The sequence below is a fragment of the Dama dama genome, chromosome Y (assembly GCF_033118175.1).
Source record: "Dama dama isolate Ldn47 chromosome Y, ASM3311817v1, whole genome shotgun sequence".
Lineage (NCBI taxonomy): Eukaryota > Metazoa > Chordata > Mammalia > Artiodactyla > Cervidae > Dama > Dama dama.
The window spans coordinates 13,563,741-13,580,732 of record NC_083715.1 but is presented as its reverse complement, the minus strand read 5'-3'; the positions used below and the strand labels follow the sequence as shown (position 1 = coordinate 13,580,732).

The 16,992-nt window shown below is 40.2% G+C and overlaps 1 protein-coding gene across 1 annotated transcript; it reads left to right on the top strand.

Annotated features, from left to right (window-relative positions):
* Positions 1 to 255: 255 nt before the first annotated feature.
* Positions 256 to 14,958, top strand: LOC133053606 (eukaryotic translation initiation factor 1A, Y-chromosomal-like). The gene is made up of 6 exons (XM_061138158.1): positions 256 to 271; positions 2,071 to 2,154; positions 9,026 to 9,129; positions 10,094 to 10,144; positions 13,893 to 13,974; positions 14,864 to 14,958. The coding sequence occupies exons 1-6, from the start codon at positions 256 to 258 to the stop codon at positions 14,956 to 14,958; spliced, it is 432 nt and encodes a 143-aa protein (XP_060994141.1).
* Positions 14,959 to 16,992: the final 2,034 nt, after the last annotated feature.

The following is a 16,992-nucleotide window of genomic DNA, read 5'->3' as shown; positions in this document are numbered from 1 at the left end:
ACGTGCTCCGTAGGGCGGAAGAGACTGTGCTTGGAGGATAGGCCCATAGCGTCAGAGGCGGGGAAAGTGACGTTAACCACGTGACACTGGCTGGGTCGCCATTTTGCTGCTGCTAGGCGTGGCTGCGCTCCGATTTCTCGCGCGAGTTCTCAAGTCGGAGTGTGTAGGTTAGCTCCTTGGAAACCTCGGAGGATTACCTGCCAGCGGCAGCGGCACCGGAAGCTGCTTGGAAACAGTGAGCCTGCCGTTGCAGCTATGCCCAAGAATAAAGGTAATGACTCGGCTTCCTGGCACCAGGGTCTGCTCTGCCGCGGTCAGTGGTAGTTTCTCCATTGTGTGGTTGGCTGAGGTCTTTGAGCGGACTCCACAGTCCACAGAGGAGCTAGGAAGCGGCTCCTGCTTCCTCCCGCTCTGTAGACATAGCGGGATAATTTCCTCTCCGCTTTTGTCAGTTTTACACGGAGCTGAAAATACGATTAGTTTTGGATTCATGCCAGTTTAACTGCAGGCCGTTAGTAAACTGGCAGAAGGCTACTTTCGTGCAGCTGAGGCTTCGTCCCTGAGGCCTTCATCCCTTCCGAAGACTCTCCCTTAGCTGTTGTTTGTGACACACTGATTCTCTTTTTGGGTCTAGTAAATACTTGTCAGTAGTTTACTTTGTGCGCGGTTGACTACTGGTGAAAAGACTGCTTTGCAAACACGGAGGCAAAACGCTGTTGCACGTTTAGGTTCATGTCTGCCAGTTTACTTTCTTCTGCCTGTCACAAACCTTAACCTTCTTTAGAACGCACACATATCCCAACGTGTTCAGCCTTCTTATCCAGTAAAATAGATGCTGGCACTGTGTATTTCTATTTGTCTTTATTCTGAGTCAGACAGTTCACAAATAACCAGATTTGACAGTACTTCTGCTTGTAACTTCCAAAACGGTACTTCTAAGCTAACTGAAGCAGAGCCCTGGGACAGTCAGTCCTTGAATTCTCCTTTTTAGAGACCTGAGTTGTTCTTGAGTCATGTTTAATATTCTTGTAATGCCTCCTGGCAAACTGGAACTGCTAGGAGTGAGAATATCTCCTTCAGAGTAGCACCACATTTCACATTACACGAGAAGCAAACCTCTCTTCATTATTCATTCCTGACACTTCATGTTAGCTCTCAAGGCTTCCTTAAGGTTTGCCACATTGGGTCAAATTTTTCACCTTTGAGTTCAGTGCTCTCTACATTCCCCAAACCAACTGGCACAGCCTTTCTCTAGCAAGCAAATGTTTTCCTGCTAACTATCCAGGCAAACTCTAGAAACCTCTTTTTCATAATGTGTTAGGTAAATTACAAACCACTTCTACTTGTTTTTTTCTAATCTATTTAATTCACTTTTAGCTTACAAATAAGTGTGCATTTGTAACAAGAGAAACAGTCCTTGTTTCCTCCTCTGTTTTTAGGAATGAAGTTTCAGATGCCCACATTGGGTTGTGTATCCTGAAGAGAATAGGACTGACTTTATGAATGCTGACTTAGTACAGCTTGGTGCTTAATAGATGTTCAATACATTTTTGTTAATGTTATCTTCAGTCCAGCCTTGGGTGGCTCCCGTCTTCCTTCTGTGGGACTTTTAAACCAGCTGCTAACGCTCATGCCAAACTGAAGACGTTTCTACATATGATTTTTCAGTTTCCATTCCTTTACAGATATATGGAGTAGTCTTGGTTTATTAATTGGAAAGTAAATTGTGGAAGAGAATGTATAGAATCCAGGTTTAATTGGAAAGCATGGATAATAAAAATGCTAATGGTTATCTCTGGTAATGTGTTATGTGGTTGATATTAGCTGTTAAGCGATTTAGAAGAACGTCATTGGCAATTGGTAAGCGGCTAATCGGTAAGCAAGTTAGGTTAAATTGTAAATCTCTTTTGAGGTCTGTTAATATTTTCCTGCTATTTAAATGATAACCTGTTTGTTCCCCTGTGTTTTTGTAAAGTTTCAAAGCTTATGTTCGTTTGTTTTACAGTTGAGTTTGTAAACTATTATACAGATGATTAGATTTCAATTTTTATTCACTTTTTAATCACTTAGGTAAAGGAGGCAGAAACAAGCGTAAGGGTAAGAAGGAGAATGAATATAAAAATAGAGACCTAGTCTTTAAAGAAGATGGACAAGGTAAGAATTCTTTACTTATACCTTTTCTAGTAATGTGAATTTCACAGTTTGATCTGAAACATGTCTTAGTCATAATGCTGAGGAGTTGTCTGATAACTCCCTTGTTTTTCTTCATCTAAATGATTTTTATCTGCTTATGTGTTTTTCTTTTTGTTTTTTTTTTTTGCTGTGCTGGGCCTTCTTTACTGCGCATGGGCTTTTCTTTCGATGAGGACAGCAGGGGCTGCTCTGTAGCTGCAATGCACGAGCTTCCCATCGGGGTGCCCTCTCCACTTGTGGAGCAGAGGCTCTTGGGAGACCAGGCTTCAGTAGTTGCAGTGCATGGGCTCAGTAGTTGCAGCTTCTAGGCTGTAGAGCACAGGCGCAATAGCTGTGGCACAGGGGCTCAGTCTTTGGGAGGCATGTGAGTTCATCCTGGACCAGGGGTCAGACCAGTGTCTGCTGTATTGGCAGGTGGATTCCCTACCCCTGAGCCACGACGGAAGCCCCTCGTATCTCCATCTTTTCCCCATTTACAGTGCCCTATATTTCTCCATAATTTCTGTATTAATTTATTGTACACTATTTCTTTTCTCATGCAGGTTTACAATGTGGCATTTCTGTAAACAAGGTGTCCTGTTTTTATTCTGTGGATAACCATGGTATAAATGACAGTGAATTGTAGTGTTTGGAGCAGAGTAAGCCTGGCTGCCAACATTGAAAATCGCCTACTTTTGCACTCATTTTTCAGTAGACTATGAGAAATCCATGCCAAGACCTCAGCCCCTCAGTACTCCAATGTCACTAGTGCATGATCATATTTAATAAAGTAACAGAATAGTTGACTCTCTCTTACTTGAGTAAGTGCAGACTAAAATAAGAGTAAAATAACTGACTGAAGCACTTACTTTTTCCCCTTTCATATTTAGCTAAGCCCACAGAGGAGATGAAATATGAGTGCAACTCCCATATTTTGTTTATAACTTAGACTCACTAATTTTCAGTGCTTTCTTCTATTCTTTCTTTTGGAACATGCACATTTTCCTCCTACCATTTTGTTTGTTTGTTTGTTTTTTTCATTTATTTTTATTAGTTGGAGGCTAATTACTTTACAGTATTGTAGTGGTGTTTGCCATACATTGGCATGAATCAGCCATGGATATACATGTATTCCCCCACCCCAACCCCCCCTCCCACCTCTCTCTCCACCCGATCCCTCTGGGTCTTCCCAGTGCACCAGGCCCGAGCACTTGTCTCATGCATCCAACCTGGGCTGGTGATCTGTTTGACCCTTGATAGTATACATGTTTCGATGCTGTTCTCTCAAAACATCCCACCCTCGCCTTCTCGCACAGAGTCCAAAAGCCTGTTCTGTACATCTGTGTCTCTCTTTCTGTGTTGCATGTAGGGTTATGGTTACCAGCTTTCTAAATTCCATATATATGCATTAGTATACTGTATTGGTCTTTATCTTTCTGGCTTTCTTCACTCTGTATAATGGGCTCCAGTTTCATCCATCTCATTAGAACTGATTCAAATGAATTCTTTTTAATGGCTGAGTAATATTCCATGGTGTATATGTACCACAGCTTCCTTATCCATTCCTCTGCTGATGGACATCTGGGTTGCTTCCATGTCCTGGCTATTATAAACAGCGCTGCGATGAACCCTGGGGTGCATGTGTCTCTTTGAGATCTGGTTCCCTCCGTGTGTATGTCCAGAAGTGGGATTGCTGGGTCATATGGCAGTTCTATTTCCAGTTTTTAAAGACATCTCCACACTGTTCTCCATAGCGGCTGTACTAGTTTGCATTCCCACCAGCAGTGTAAGAGGGTTCCCTTTTCTCCACACCCTCTCCAGCATTTATTGCTTGTAGACTTTTGGATAGCAGCCATCCTGACTGGCGTGTAATGGTACTTCGTTGTGGTTTTGATTTGCATTTCTCTGATAATGAGTGATGTTGAGCATCTTCTCATGTGTTTGTTAGCCATCTGTATGTCTTCTTTGGAGAAATGTCTGTTTAGTTCTTTGGCCCATTTGTTGATTGGGTCATTTATTTTTCTGGAATTGAGCTGCAGGAGTTGCTTGTATATTTCTGAGATTAATCCTTTGTCTGTTGCTTCGTTTGCTATTATTTTCTCCCAATCTGAGGGCTGTCTTTTCACCTTGCTGATAGTTTCTTTGTTGTGCAAAAGCTTTTAAGTTTCATTAGGTCCCGTTTGTTTCTTTTTGCTTTTATTTCCAATATTCTGGGAGGTGGGTCATAGAGGATCCTGCTGTGATTTATGTCGGAGCGTGTTTTGCCTATGTTCTCCTCTGGGAGTTTTATAGTTTCTGGTCTTACATTTAGATCCTTACTGCACTGGAGTTTAGTTTTGTGTATGGTGTTAGAAGGTGTTCTCGTTTCATTCTTTTACAAGTGGTTGACCAGTTTTCCCAGCACCACTTGTTAAAAGAGGTTGTCTTTTTTCCACTGTATATTCTTGCCTCCTTTGTCAAAGTCCTCCTAACATATTAAACTTTCTTCTAGGCGGGTCTCGTTACATACAGTTATGGACTTTAGCCCTAAATATTCCATCTCGTAAGAGCGAAGCCTTTCTCCTATGTAACTCCAGTAGCATGGTCACAGGAAATTTAACCTTAGCATTATACTGTCACTTGGTAGGTACTCGGTTCTAGCCCCAGTGCTTGCGCTTAGTCACATCTGACTCTTTTGAGATCTCGGGGACTGTAGCCCACCTGGCTCCTGTGTCCACAGGATTCTCCAGGCAAGAATACTGGAGTATGTTGCCATTTGCTTCTCCACAGGCTCATCCTGGCCCGGAAGTCTAGTGCGTTGTCTCCTTTGTCTCTTGCGTTTGCAGGTGGATTCTTCATGGCTGAGCCACTGGGCAAACCCCTGTTCAGGAATAGCCAGGAGCCATATGTGGATGTTGAAATGAATTGAAGTTAGCATATTGTTCAGTTCTTGTGCATACCTTTCTCTCAATTGAAAATTCTATTCTCTGTTGTTGAGCTGGTGTATATATAACCACCATAAACATTTGTCCATTTGTTTCAGTCATTTCCAGCACTTCATAACAAAGCCATGTAGTTATTCCTGCATAGTGCAAGTCACTAAACACACACACACACACACACACACACACACACGCTCAGGAACAAACACAAATATTTTTATTGATTATTTGAAACATGATGTGTTTCTAAAGATAATCTGGTCTTTGACCTTCATATTTTTTCCTTACGTTAGAAGTGTGTTTCAGGGCCAGTCTTTAAATTATCATTATCTTTTCTTTGTTCTTTTCTCCTGTGTAGCAGCCCTGAGTACTGAGCTGGGTTCATGGCCTGTGATGCAAGGGACTGTCCATAGTTGGAATCCCATTTACCTTTCAGGATAATGACAGATGAGACAAGAATCTCTTTGGGGGAGTTGTTTCTCAGTCACTAAGCCATGTCTGTGACCCTTGCGGGACCCCGTGAACGGCAGTACACCTGGGTTCCCTGTCCTTACCATACCCTTGCATTCGCTCAGACGCTTATCCCTTGAATCCTGTGATACCATCCAACCGTCTCATCTTCTGTTGTCCTGTTCTCTTCCCCTCCTGCTTTCCCTCCCACATCAGGGTCTTCTCCTTGCAGTCGACTCTTTGCATCAGGTGGCCAAAGTATTGGAGCTTCAGCAGCAGTCCTTGCAGTGAATATTCAGGGTTGATCTCCTTTAGGATTGACTGATTTGATTTCCTTGCTGCCCAAGGGACTCTGAAGAGTCTTCTCCAGCGCTACAGTTGATACACTTCAACTCTTTGGCGTTCAGCCCTCTTCATGGTCCCAACTCGCACATCCATACATGACTACTGGAAGAACTAGAGCTTTGACGGTACAGAGCGTTGTCATCAAAGTAATATCTCTGCCTTTTAACATGCTGTCTAGAGTTGTCATCGCTTTTCTTCCAAGGAGCAGTTCAGTTCAGTTCAGTCGCTCAGTCATTTCCAACTCTTTGCAACGCCGTGGACTACAGCAAGCCAGGCCTCCCTGTCCATCAGCAACTCCTGGAGTTTAGCCAGACTCATGTCCCTTGAGTCAGTGATGCCATCCAACCAGCTCATCCTCTCTTGTTCCCTTCTCCTCCCGTCCTCAATCTTTGCCAGGGTCTTTGCGAAAGAGTCAACTCTTCACATCAGGTGGCCAAAGTATTGGAGTTTCAGCTTCAAGATCAGTCCTTCCAATGAACACCCAGGACCGATCTCCTTTAGTATGGACTGGTTGGATCTCCTTGCAGTCCAAGTGACTCTCAAGAGTCTCCTCCAACAGCACAGTTCAAGAGCATCAGTTCTTCAGCACTCAGCTTTCTTTACCGTCCTGTCTCACACATCCATACATGACTGCTGGAAAAACCATAGCCTTTGCCTAGATGCACCTTTGTTGGCAAAGGAATGTCTCTGCTTTTCAATATGCTGTATAGTTTGGTTGTAACTTTCCATCCAAGCGTCTTTTTATGTCATGCTTATGGTCACCATCTGCAGTGGCTTTCAAGGCCCCGAAACTAAAGTCAGCCACTGTTTCCACTCTTCCTTATGTATTTGCCATGAAGTGATGGCACCGCAAGCCATGATCTTTGTTTTCAGAATGTTTAGCTTTAAGCCAACTTTTTCCCTCTCTTCTTTCACTCTCATAAAGAGGATCTTTCCTCAAGGGTGCTGTCATCTGCGTATCTGAGATTATTGAATTTTTGCCGGCAGTCTTGATTCCACCTTGTGCTTCATCCAGCCCAGCATTTCTCGTGATGTACTCTGCATAGAAGTTAAATAGGCAGGTTGACAATGTGCAGCCTAGATATGCTCCATTTCCTACTTGGAACCAGTCTGTTGTTCCACATCCACCAGTAACTGTTGCTTCCTGACTTGCATACAGATTTCTCAAGAGGCAGGTCAGGTGGGCTGGTATTCCCAACGTTTTTGAATTGTGCACAGTTTATTGTGATCTGCACAGTCAAAGGCTCTGGCATAGTCAGTAAAGCAGAAATAGATGTTTTTCTGGAACTCTCTTGCTTTTTCCATGATCCAGTGGATGTTGGCAATTTGATCTCCGTTCCTCTGCCTTTAGAAAACCAGGTTTGAACATCTGGAAGTTCACAGTTCATGTATTGTTGAAGCCTGGCTTGTAGAATTTTGAGCATTACTTTGCCAGCGTATGAGATGAGTACAGCAGTGCGGTACTTTGAGAGGTTTTGGCGTTGCCTTTCTTTGGGATTGGAAAGAAAACTGACGTTTCCTGTCCCCTTGCCCCTGCTGAGTATTCCAAATTTGCTGGCACATTGACTGCAGCACTTTCACAGCATCATCTTTGAGGATTTGAAATAGCTCAGCTGGAAATCCATCACCTCCACTAGCTTTGTCTGTAGTGATACTTCTAAGGCCCGCTTGATTTCACGTTCCAAGATGTCTGGCTCCAGGTGAGTGATCACTCCTTGGTGATTATCTGGGTCGGGCAGATCATTTTTGTGCACTTCTGTGTATTCTTGCCACCTCTTCTTAATATCTTCTGCTTCTGTTAAGTCCATACCATTTCTGCCTTTTCTGGAGCCCATCTTTGCATGACACGTTCCCTTGGTATCTCTAATTGTCCTGAAGAAATCTTTTCCATTCTTTTATTTTCCTCTCTTTGCTTGCACTGGTCGCCAAGGAAGGCTTTCTTATCTCTCCTTGCCATTGTTTGGAACTCTGCATTCAAATGGGTATGTCTTTCCTTTACTCCTTTGTTTTCACTTCCCTTCTTTTCATAGCTGTTTGTAAGGCCTCCTCGAGAGCCATCTTGCATTTTTTGCATTTCTTTTTCTTGGGGATGGTCTTGCTCCCTGTCTCCTGTACAATGTCACGAACCTCTGTCTGTAGTTCATCTGGCACTCTGTCTATCAGATCTAGTTCCTTAAATCTGTTTCTCACTTCCACGGTATAATCATCAGGGACTTTATTTATATCATACCTGAAAGGTCCAGGAGCAGTCGCCTTTAATATCGTGGCTGCAGTGGCTGTCACTTTGATGTTTGTCCTTAGTAAACCTTTAGTAATGTACCTGCTTTATATTAACTGCCTGTTTCTTTCTCTATTCTGATGCCTGCGTTTGTCATTTAAAGTCAAGAAGACGTCATCCCGTGCTGGCTAATGCTTATGTCAGTGTCTTCAACTGACAGTAGAATCTGGTGGCCTCTTGACTATGCTTAGATAGAATTGTCTTTAAGCATTTGACGCTTTATCTTGAAATACTCTATTAAGGACTTTAGAATAAGCATCAGTGTGTCCTCAAGCAAATGTTCGTTGGTGATCAGCCTGCTGTTGCTTATCAGTAGAGTTAATGAGGGAAAGGAGAGGCAAGATTTTGCAAATATGCAGCATGAGAGGTTGCTAAGCCAGCATGTAGGGCGCAGTCTGAAGTGAGCCACTTTGGTGTGCAGAGGTGGAGCATGCAGTCGTGAAGACAAAGACTGAACTGATTTTCTCAAATTAGTGGATGACTTAAATATACCCAGTAGCGATAGCTTTTCGTGGAAATAACGTTTGTGATTTTGGATTAACTGCTTCACTTTTGTCAACTTTTACTTGCTCAGAAAACAAGAGGATAAGTGCATCAGTTTAGCTGAATGAGACCGTAGCCATTGCTTGAGAGCCTAAGAGTTCTCCCATTTTTGTGGATAACATTAATATATGTCCCCTGAGACAGCTCTCATTTGTTGTCATACTTGAACCTTTTGTTCTGTTTTAAATTATGGTTTGGTCTAAAGTTAGCACTCACAGTGAAGTTACCAACTTAATCACAAGTGTTGCATTTTTAGGAAAACTGGACAGTATGTTACGGTTTTGTTTTTCTTTTTTCTTTTCTGCCCCTTCCTAAGAGTATGCCCAGGTAACCAAAATGTTGGGAAATGCACGGTTGGAAGCAGTGTGCTTTGACGGTGTGACAAGGATATGTCATATCCGAGGAAGCTTGAGAAAAAAGGTCAGTGTGGAGGTATATTTTCCTTTAGTCCAAAGCTTACCTTTAAAACATTTATCTGTGCTTCCAAGTGACTGAATTTGGTGAATTCTTGAAGACTTCAAGAATAGTGATTTATATGGCAATATAAACGCATAAAATTAGAAAATGCTTGATAACTTTAATACTAGGACTTAGATTTAGAAAGAATGATTTGTGACACCTAGACTGGACTTATGCCAGAAATGTTTGCTCTTGCGGAAACAGACAGAGTCCGTGTATGAACCAAATGGAAATGGTAAGCCGTGAAAGAAAGAAAGAAAGAAAGCAAGAAAAATAAAACACCTGAAGATTATTTTTCAGACAACAGAAGTCCAATTGTTAACTAAACCTAACATTTGGTCCTGGGTAAGACTTTGCTTTGTGGGAACAGCTGTATGTGTTGTTAGGAACATTTGAAATTGGAACATGGTAGAGCATCTTATTTAGTAATTTTGGCACGTTGATTGACCATATTGTTTAAAAGTTCCTTCAACCCTACTTTTTTGGATTAAAAATCAGTTTTGTTCTCTTGAGTCATTCTCTTCCAGTTAGTGGTTTGGGAACCTGAATTGACGTCGACTGGTAACTAGATGACTGTATTTGTGTAGATGACTTATTTTCATTTGTTGAAAAGAACTGAAAATGTCCAGAGTGATTTGTGAATAAAAGTAATTCACGTGACAAAGAACTATGCTCTTGTACATTCAGATGCTCGTAGGCATGAGCACACACACAGATAATACACACATACATGCACATGCACACACAACACACACACAGACCACACACACATACACACACACACTCAACTGTAGTTTTGCTGTAATTCATTAGTAGATATTTCTCACAGACCGAATGAATTATATTTTTTGTATTAAGTATTGCTTTACATTGAACACTATTGTTTGCATTTTACATACAATATAGCATGAGTTTTCTTTTATAGGTTTGGATAAATTCTTCAGATATTATATTGGTTGGTCTTCGAGACTATCAGGTAAGAATTACGTGTAAGTGTATAATCTTGAATTTAAGAATCATTAATATCAGTATCTAGATGATGCAATAAAATGCATTTGACCTGTTCTAGCCAGTTATGAGTCTCATCCTTCTGGCATCCAAATTTGTTATGATCCACAGTGTTTAAGATGATAGGATTCTGGCTGGCTGACGGTACATGTGTTTTGTGGGAAGACTGGTTGTTTCTTTCTTTATTTTAAATATAATAAGTAATAAATATTCTCTTATAATTTTGGATAAATACTAGAGCTCATCCTTCTGTCCTTCTTTAAAGTCCAGGTGTAGTCAGGCCTCTGTGCTAGGTTTTCAGTGATTCTGGTGCAGGCTGACGTTTTCAGTATTCTGCAGTAAAATGAGAAGGTATCTTCATATTTTATGATATATATTTCACAGAGCTAGATTATTCATTTTCCTTTCACTTGTCTTTTCCTTTAATTTTTGATGGCGCTGAAGCTCGTGGGATCTTAGATCCCCAGTCAGAGATTGAACCCAGAATACATCTGAGGAAGCCCTGAGTCCTTGTCATTGGACCACCAGAGGACTCCGCCCATTTTGCTTTTTAAATACTTTTGTAAACTACCCTTTGCTGAAATAGAACAGTAGCATATGAGAGTGATTTTCATTAGCATTATTACTCACTAAAAAAAATTTAGTAATTTATGTTGGGTTCTCAGTTGCAGTTTTTAAATTTCAAGGTCTCAAATCGCAGTTTGAGAAATCACTGCTGTAAGATGATGCAATTAAGTCAGGCAAAACCTCTAATCTCCAAGGGGGGGGGGGTTTGGCTTGTAGGAGAAGGGTAAGACATAGACTAGGTCATTTAGAGTGTATGTTATAAATCTGAGATGAATGCTTAAAAAGCTACTTGTTAGTTGCCCGCTATGACCTCAGTGTTTGTACTAAGACTTGTGAGACAGAAGTCAAACCCATCACATGTGCCCAGTTAAATTTTAAGTGCAATAATTCTATTATCAGGTCATGTTTCTCTCTCTATTCTATTATCAAGTCATGTTTCCTGTAAATAATTAAGATGTGCTGATTTGTAAATTTCAGTCTTCTGTTTCCCTGTTGATTTTTTTGGTGTGATCATTCTATTAGTGATTAAAGCGACTTTTTTATCTCCACTAGTTTTCTTTTAAAGAATAAGTTTGTCTTGATTCTCTAGTGAAATATTCTTCACAATTAAAACGACATTATGCACACTGTTTCTTGTCTTCTTTTCACACATGCTACCCGAGGTAATGTCTCTGTTAAGTCCAGCTTGTAGGCTTTCTCAGTCATGCTTTGTATTGCCTACGTATTTTCTGGTATGTGAGCGAACACATTTTCCTTTTTCTTTGTACGTCCCATGTTTGTTCTTGTTTCTGTTTTTGTTGAAAACTCAAAAGTGCAAATATAACATGGTGAGACGGGAGATCCGATTTCTTCTCCCAGGGCTTTTTTCTTGCCATTGTTTGTTGAGTGATTTCTGAAACAGATTGTGTAAGGCATGAATCTTTTCCTTGCCTGTGGCCACTGGATGCTTCTTTATGACATCACAGACAGCCCGTGTTTGAGGTTTCATTAAAAACCAGCAGGCCTCTCATCCTCTGCATTCAGGCCCTGTGCTTGCAGTGGTATACCTTTGATACTAAGCCAGGCGACTGATAGCTCTTCATTTCAGGCTCGTGCAGAAAATCCAGGTGACTCGAAGCTGAGAGGTTAGGAGCATCCCTGAACTTTGATTAGTGTGTCTTCAGTCTTGATTCCACATATAAGTGAGGTCCTACAGTGTTTGCCTTCTCTGTGTGACTTGTTTCTCTTAGCACACTACCCTCCGGTTTCATCCTAGTTGCTCCAGATGGCAGGATTTATCTGCATTGGATGTTATCCCCTCATTGGTCATAACATTTGCAAATATTTTTACCGATCTAGTACACTGTCTTTTTGTAGTTGTTGTTGACAATTTGCTTTTCTGTGCAAAAGTGATTTAGTGTGATGTAGTTCCACTGAGTAGGTTTTGCTTGTGTTGCTTATGGCTTTGGTGTCGTATACAAAAAGCAAAGAGCAAGAGCGGCACTTGGTAGTTTTGCACTGCGTTCTCTTGCCAGTAGTTTGAGGGTTTCAGGCCTGTGTTTAAATTTCTGATCTACTTCAGGGTAATTTCAGGCAGTTTGTGGTGTAAGAAAGGCGTCCACTATATGTTAAGTATTGTTTTCCCAGTACTGTTTATTGGAGAGGATGTCTTTTCTATACTGAGATCTTGGTTCCCTTCATGGGTTTTGATTGTCTTTGAAAAATTTTATTTCTGAGTGATGAGTTTTGTCCCAAGAGTCCATATTACTGGTGAAATGCCGGAGACATATTGTTGGGACAGTTGTGTTTGGAAAGCAGGAAGTGTGTGTCCTCCAGCTTTATTCTTCCTCCAGGTTGCTTTGGTGGTTAGGATTGTTTGCGGTTCCATATAGCTTTGTCTCTGAAAATAACTGCTACTTGAATTTCTATGGGAATCGCATGGAATCTGTACATTACTTTGCGTAGTATGGACACATTACTACTATAACTGACTTTTGCATATTGATTTTATATCCTGAAACTTTACTGAATTTTTTTCCTTTGTATGTTTTTCTGATCTGGATCATCCATTTATAACCTTTCCATTTTTCATATGTGCTGAGTAAAAATATAGACTCTGTAAATGTGCATCATTTTCATGTGCATTTATTTTAGTTGAACTACATATAACCCCGGAAAGGAATGGAAAAATTGTTAGTTCCCAGTTTAATTCTTTGTTTCACGGGCAGTGTAACCACAATTATATTAATCCTATAAGGGATTGAGGTACTGACTTCAAAGTGATAGCCACAAACAGCTCTTCTGATTTTTAATCTGCTGTGGATAATTGCAAACCCTTGTTACTGAAATCATATTGTAAAGATAATAGCAGCACCCCCACTCTGTGGAAGTATCTTAGTACGTTATTAGCTAATCTCTTCCCTACTGAGTTGCACTGAGACTTTTAACACAATACCTACATGTTTTTTTGTGCACATTATAGTTTGAGAAGTGTTGCTTTCTACTACACTGCAGTTTTATGACTGTGATATTTTCAGTTGCCTTTCTTTAGGCCTTTTCTAGGTTAATTGTAAGCATTCAGAATTGTTTGCTCTGTCAGTGACTGGGCGTCTTTAAAATGGAGAAAAGTGAACTTTGTTAGGGCAGTACTTCACAGGCATATTTGCATCAGAAGCACACAGAAGAGCTTTATAAACACACAAGGACTTCACTCCAAGCCTGTCAGGTTTTAGGAGAATATAGGTATCTTTTTAAATCACCACAAACAATGCAAATCAGTAAGATACTCTAAGAACTGTGGGTGATAGAAAGGTTTCTCTTGGGTAACAATACCATCTTCACTTAGAACTACAGTGTTAGAGAGTGAACAAGGACAGTAGTGCCACAGCATTCCCCCCCCCCACCCCGCCCCGCCGCCGTGTTTCCTTTTCGTACTTTTGATTCAGTGCATTATATACATCATTTTCCTAGTCTATATTTTATTTGGTCATGCATGCAGACTTCATCACGAGGACTTGTGTGTGTGTGTGTGTGCGCGTGTGTGCGGATGATAGAAGGAAGGTGAGAGAATGGTGAGGTTTCACATAAGTGTGTTTATCTGAAAGTAATTTATGAGACAGCTGATGATTCTTTGCATAACCAATTTTGATCCTTCCTTGTTCTTCTCCAAGGATAACAGAGCAGATGTAATCTTAAAGTACAGTGCAGATGAAGCTAGAAGTCTGAAGGCTTATGGAGAGCTTCCAGAATATGGTAGTTATTATCAAAGATTTTACATTTCCCTGTCTTCTCATAGCATTTGCTAATTAGTGTTTAGGTGAAGCAGTTGTTTCAGGATTCTCTCTCTTTATGTATTTTTACAAATATGCTTCAATCCTCTTTAACTATGTGTTAAATACTTCAGTATATTAAGAACTTAGTAATGGATTATCTTCCTGCAGTATATTCTTTTGGTGGGGAATGAAAAATTTACGGGCTCTAGACTTATACATACGAGTTGTTAAAGGAATGCCTCTTAACAATGCTTAAGAGATTATATAGCTGGTTTCAGCTACTCGATGACAACAGTTATGGTACTGGTATTGATTTTTGTGGAGGAGTATTCAGTTTTTCTTCGTATACAGAGTACTGTTGTGGCGTTTTGTGGAGAGTGCTTTTAAAAGATATCCCTTTTATTTTTTAAAGACAAAAGTATTCCTCTAGTAAGCTTGGAAAGATGAAAATACTTCTAGTAACCAAAAAGAGGAAGTGCACTAAACGCACATTTTGGACATGATAGCAATTTTACTTACTCTATTAGAGTGCATTTTATTATCAAGTTATGTGGTTTTAAGTAAGAGTGAAGATTCTGATGACAATTAGGTCGTTTAAGAAATACTAAGATAATTGGGAATCAGATCAATACTTACTTGGCAGTGAACTTCTTTTAGCAGTTTCATTGTGAGTTTGTTCTCTGTGATGTGTTTGCAGTTGGGAAGATTTTTCTTGGAATGAAACTGTTGAATCGAAGTTTGATTACAAGCAGTCTGTTGTACACTTCAGTGTTTTAGTAGTAATCCAGTATTGTTTCTTTAAATAGGCAATTAATCTAGTAACACCTTGATTTTATATTTTTAAGCGTATGCTCTTATTGTATTTTTAGTGGAACTTAGTGACACAGATACCTTTGAAACTGAAGATGATGATGAAATCCAGTTTAAGGACCCTGCAGCTGAGGGTGAAGACCCTGAGGTGTAAGTCAAGGCTGAACCGTGTGTGTGTATGCTTTTTAATGTTTTGTACATGAAAGTAGTCAGATCTTTTACCGTTTTAGGTCTCAGAAGGTTGAACACGTGAATATATATTGAGGCCTATGTATCCGTGAGTTTGAATATTCCTTAATATTCAGAATCCACCATGGCAACCTTTTTAAATTTTCAAAAACTTTATAGTTCTTTGGATCCTTGTTTGTTTGTCTTTTAAATCAGTTAGGTTTGACAGTGGGCACTCCATAATGAGCCTTTATTAAGCAAGGGGGTGTACAGTGATAGTATTAAGAAGTTTAGCAGACAGGTTTAAAGTGTATTGCCTCACAAGGCTGGTACATTAATAGAAGTAAAGCATGTTGAAGCCAGCTTGCTGAAGCACTGGAATTTTAGTTCACTGCAAAGCATTCTTAAAATGAAGGCCTGTTTTGTTGCCCGTGTATTTAGAGGTCACATTAATTGTCCTGTATCACTCTAGGACAAAGTTTTGGTTTGGAGTTTGTGGGAAATGGTTGTTTATCTTGGTAAGGAATTAGTGATGATAAGACTCCTCCATGTCTCACTGTTCTGCTATGAATGTATTTAAGTGAAAGTTTTATTGATTTGTATCTCTTGACTTTTGAGACAGGCCCATCGAGTAATTGGAATGACAGTATGGCTTATACTCTTGTAAGGCCTGTTAGACTTCTTCTTCTTTTGGTACTTCTGTGGTAAAAATGTACTGTAGAAACCAAACGTGCAAAAACATCAATGAGTGTTTGAACACCAAGGTAGAAGTTCAGAATTCCAGGAGCACATTTTAGGAAGTCTAAACCGGATCACTGCCCTCGGAAACAGATTTCAAGATCTTTCATTTACCAACATCCTTATTAAGAGCGTTTTCAGACACTGAGAGAAACTGAATTTTAAGTGGAAGTGAGCAATCACACGTTCACCTACATTATACAGTTTACTAGTTGCTAGTCAGTCTTTCGCATCTATTGTGTTCATACCAGTCCGTACTGTACTTTGATGGATTTTCAGATCATCTAGGAAATGAAACCAAAGCACTGCCCTGGTGGTCTAGTATTTTAAGATTTTCAGCATCCACTGTATGGATCACGGGTTCAATTCCTGGTTGGAAAAGAATGATCAGCAGCCTGCATGTCAGGGCCACAAATAACCATGAAAACCCAGGGCACTTTAAGCTTACTCACACCATGAATTAGAACAGCTGGATATGTACCTTTAATGCAGACAATTTTACCAGATTATTTTTTTTTACCAGATTGTTGCAGATTTTTAAACACATGATAATACTCTACTGATGTGAAAGTGAAGTCGCTCAGTCGTGTCCGACTCTTTGCAAGCTTGTGGACTATAGCCTACTAGGCTCCTCTGTCCATGTCAGTGGGGTTCTCCAGGCAAGAATACTGGAGTGGGTTGCCATTTCGTTCTCCAGGGGATCTTCCTGACCCAGGTATAGAAACCGGGTCTCCAGCATTGCAGGCAGACATTTTACCCTCTGAGCCACCAGGGAAGCCCAGTAATCTACTGATCTTGTACCCATTTTAAAGCACACCAGAAACAGGAGGTGAAAAAGGATTAGAAAAGTTGTGGTGCAATATCATTCAATGTTTTTTCATTTTTTCTCTTCCCAGTTTTGCTATCATTTTTCAGAGGCTCTAAAAGTTTTACATTTTTTTTTTTTTTTAGATATTTCTGATGCTTCTGTCATTGTCTCTTATGTATTTGGAGTTACCAATTATGTAAAGGTTAAAGTGAACATCTTAAAGATGTCAGTTCAATTGTGGCTGAAGAAAACAAGGCAGTTTTATTTGAAAAAGTGGACCCGGGCTTTATAAATCAGTTGTAAATCAGAAAGTAGAAAATGGTTATATGCAAAGAAGGAATCCAGTAATTACATGTCTTTTAAATAGATGTCTATGTAATGATATCTTTGTAGTACATAGGTCGTTTGTAATGCTGACAACAAATTTCATAGAAATGCTGTCCTCTGTCTCTCAACATTTTGTTCAGTTTTGCC

Bases quoted from the DNA above. Each gene is read 5' to 3' on its own strand.
- LOC133053606 (XM_061138158.1), top strand. The intron at 2,155-9,025 runs GTAAGAATTCTT...CCCCTTCCTAAG, and splicing joins CTTTAAAGAAGATGGACAAG to AGTATGCCCAGGTAACCAAA. The intron at 10,145-13,892 runs GTAAGAATTACG...TTCTTCTCCAAG, and splicing joins TTGGTCTTCGAGACTATCAG to GATAACAGAGCAGATGTAAT.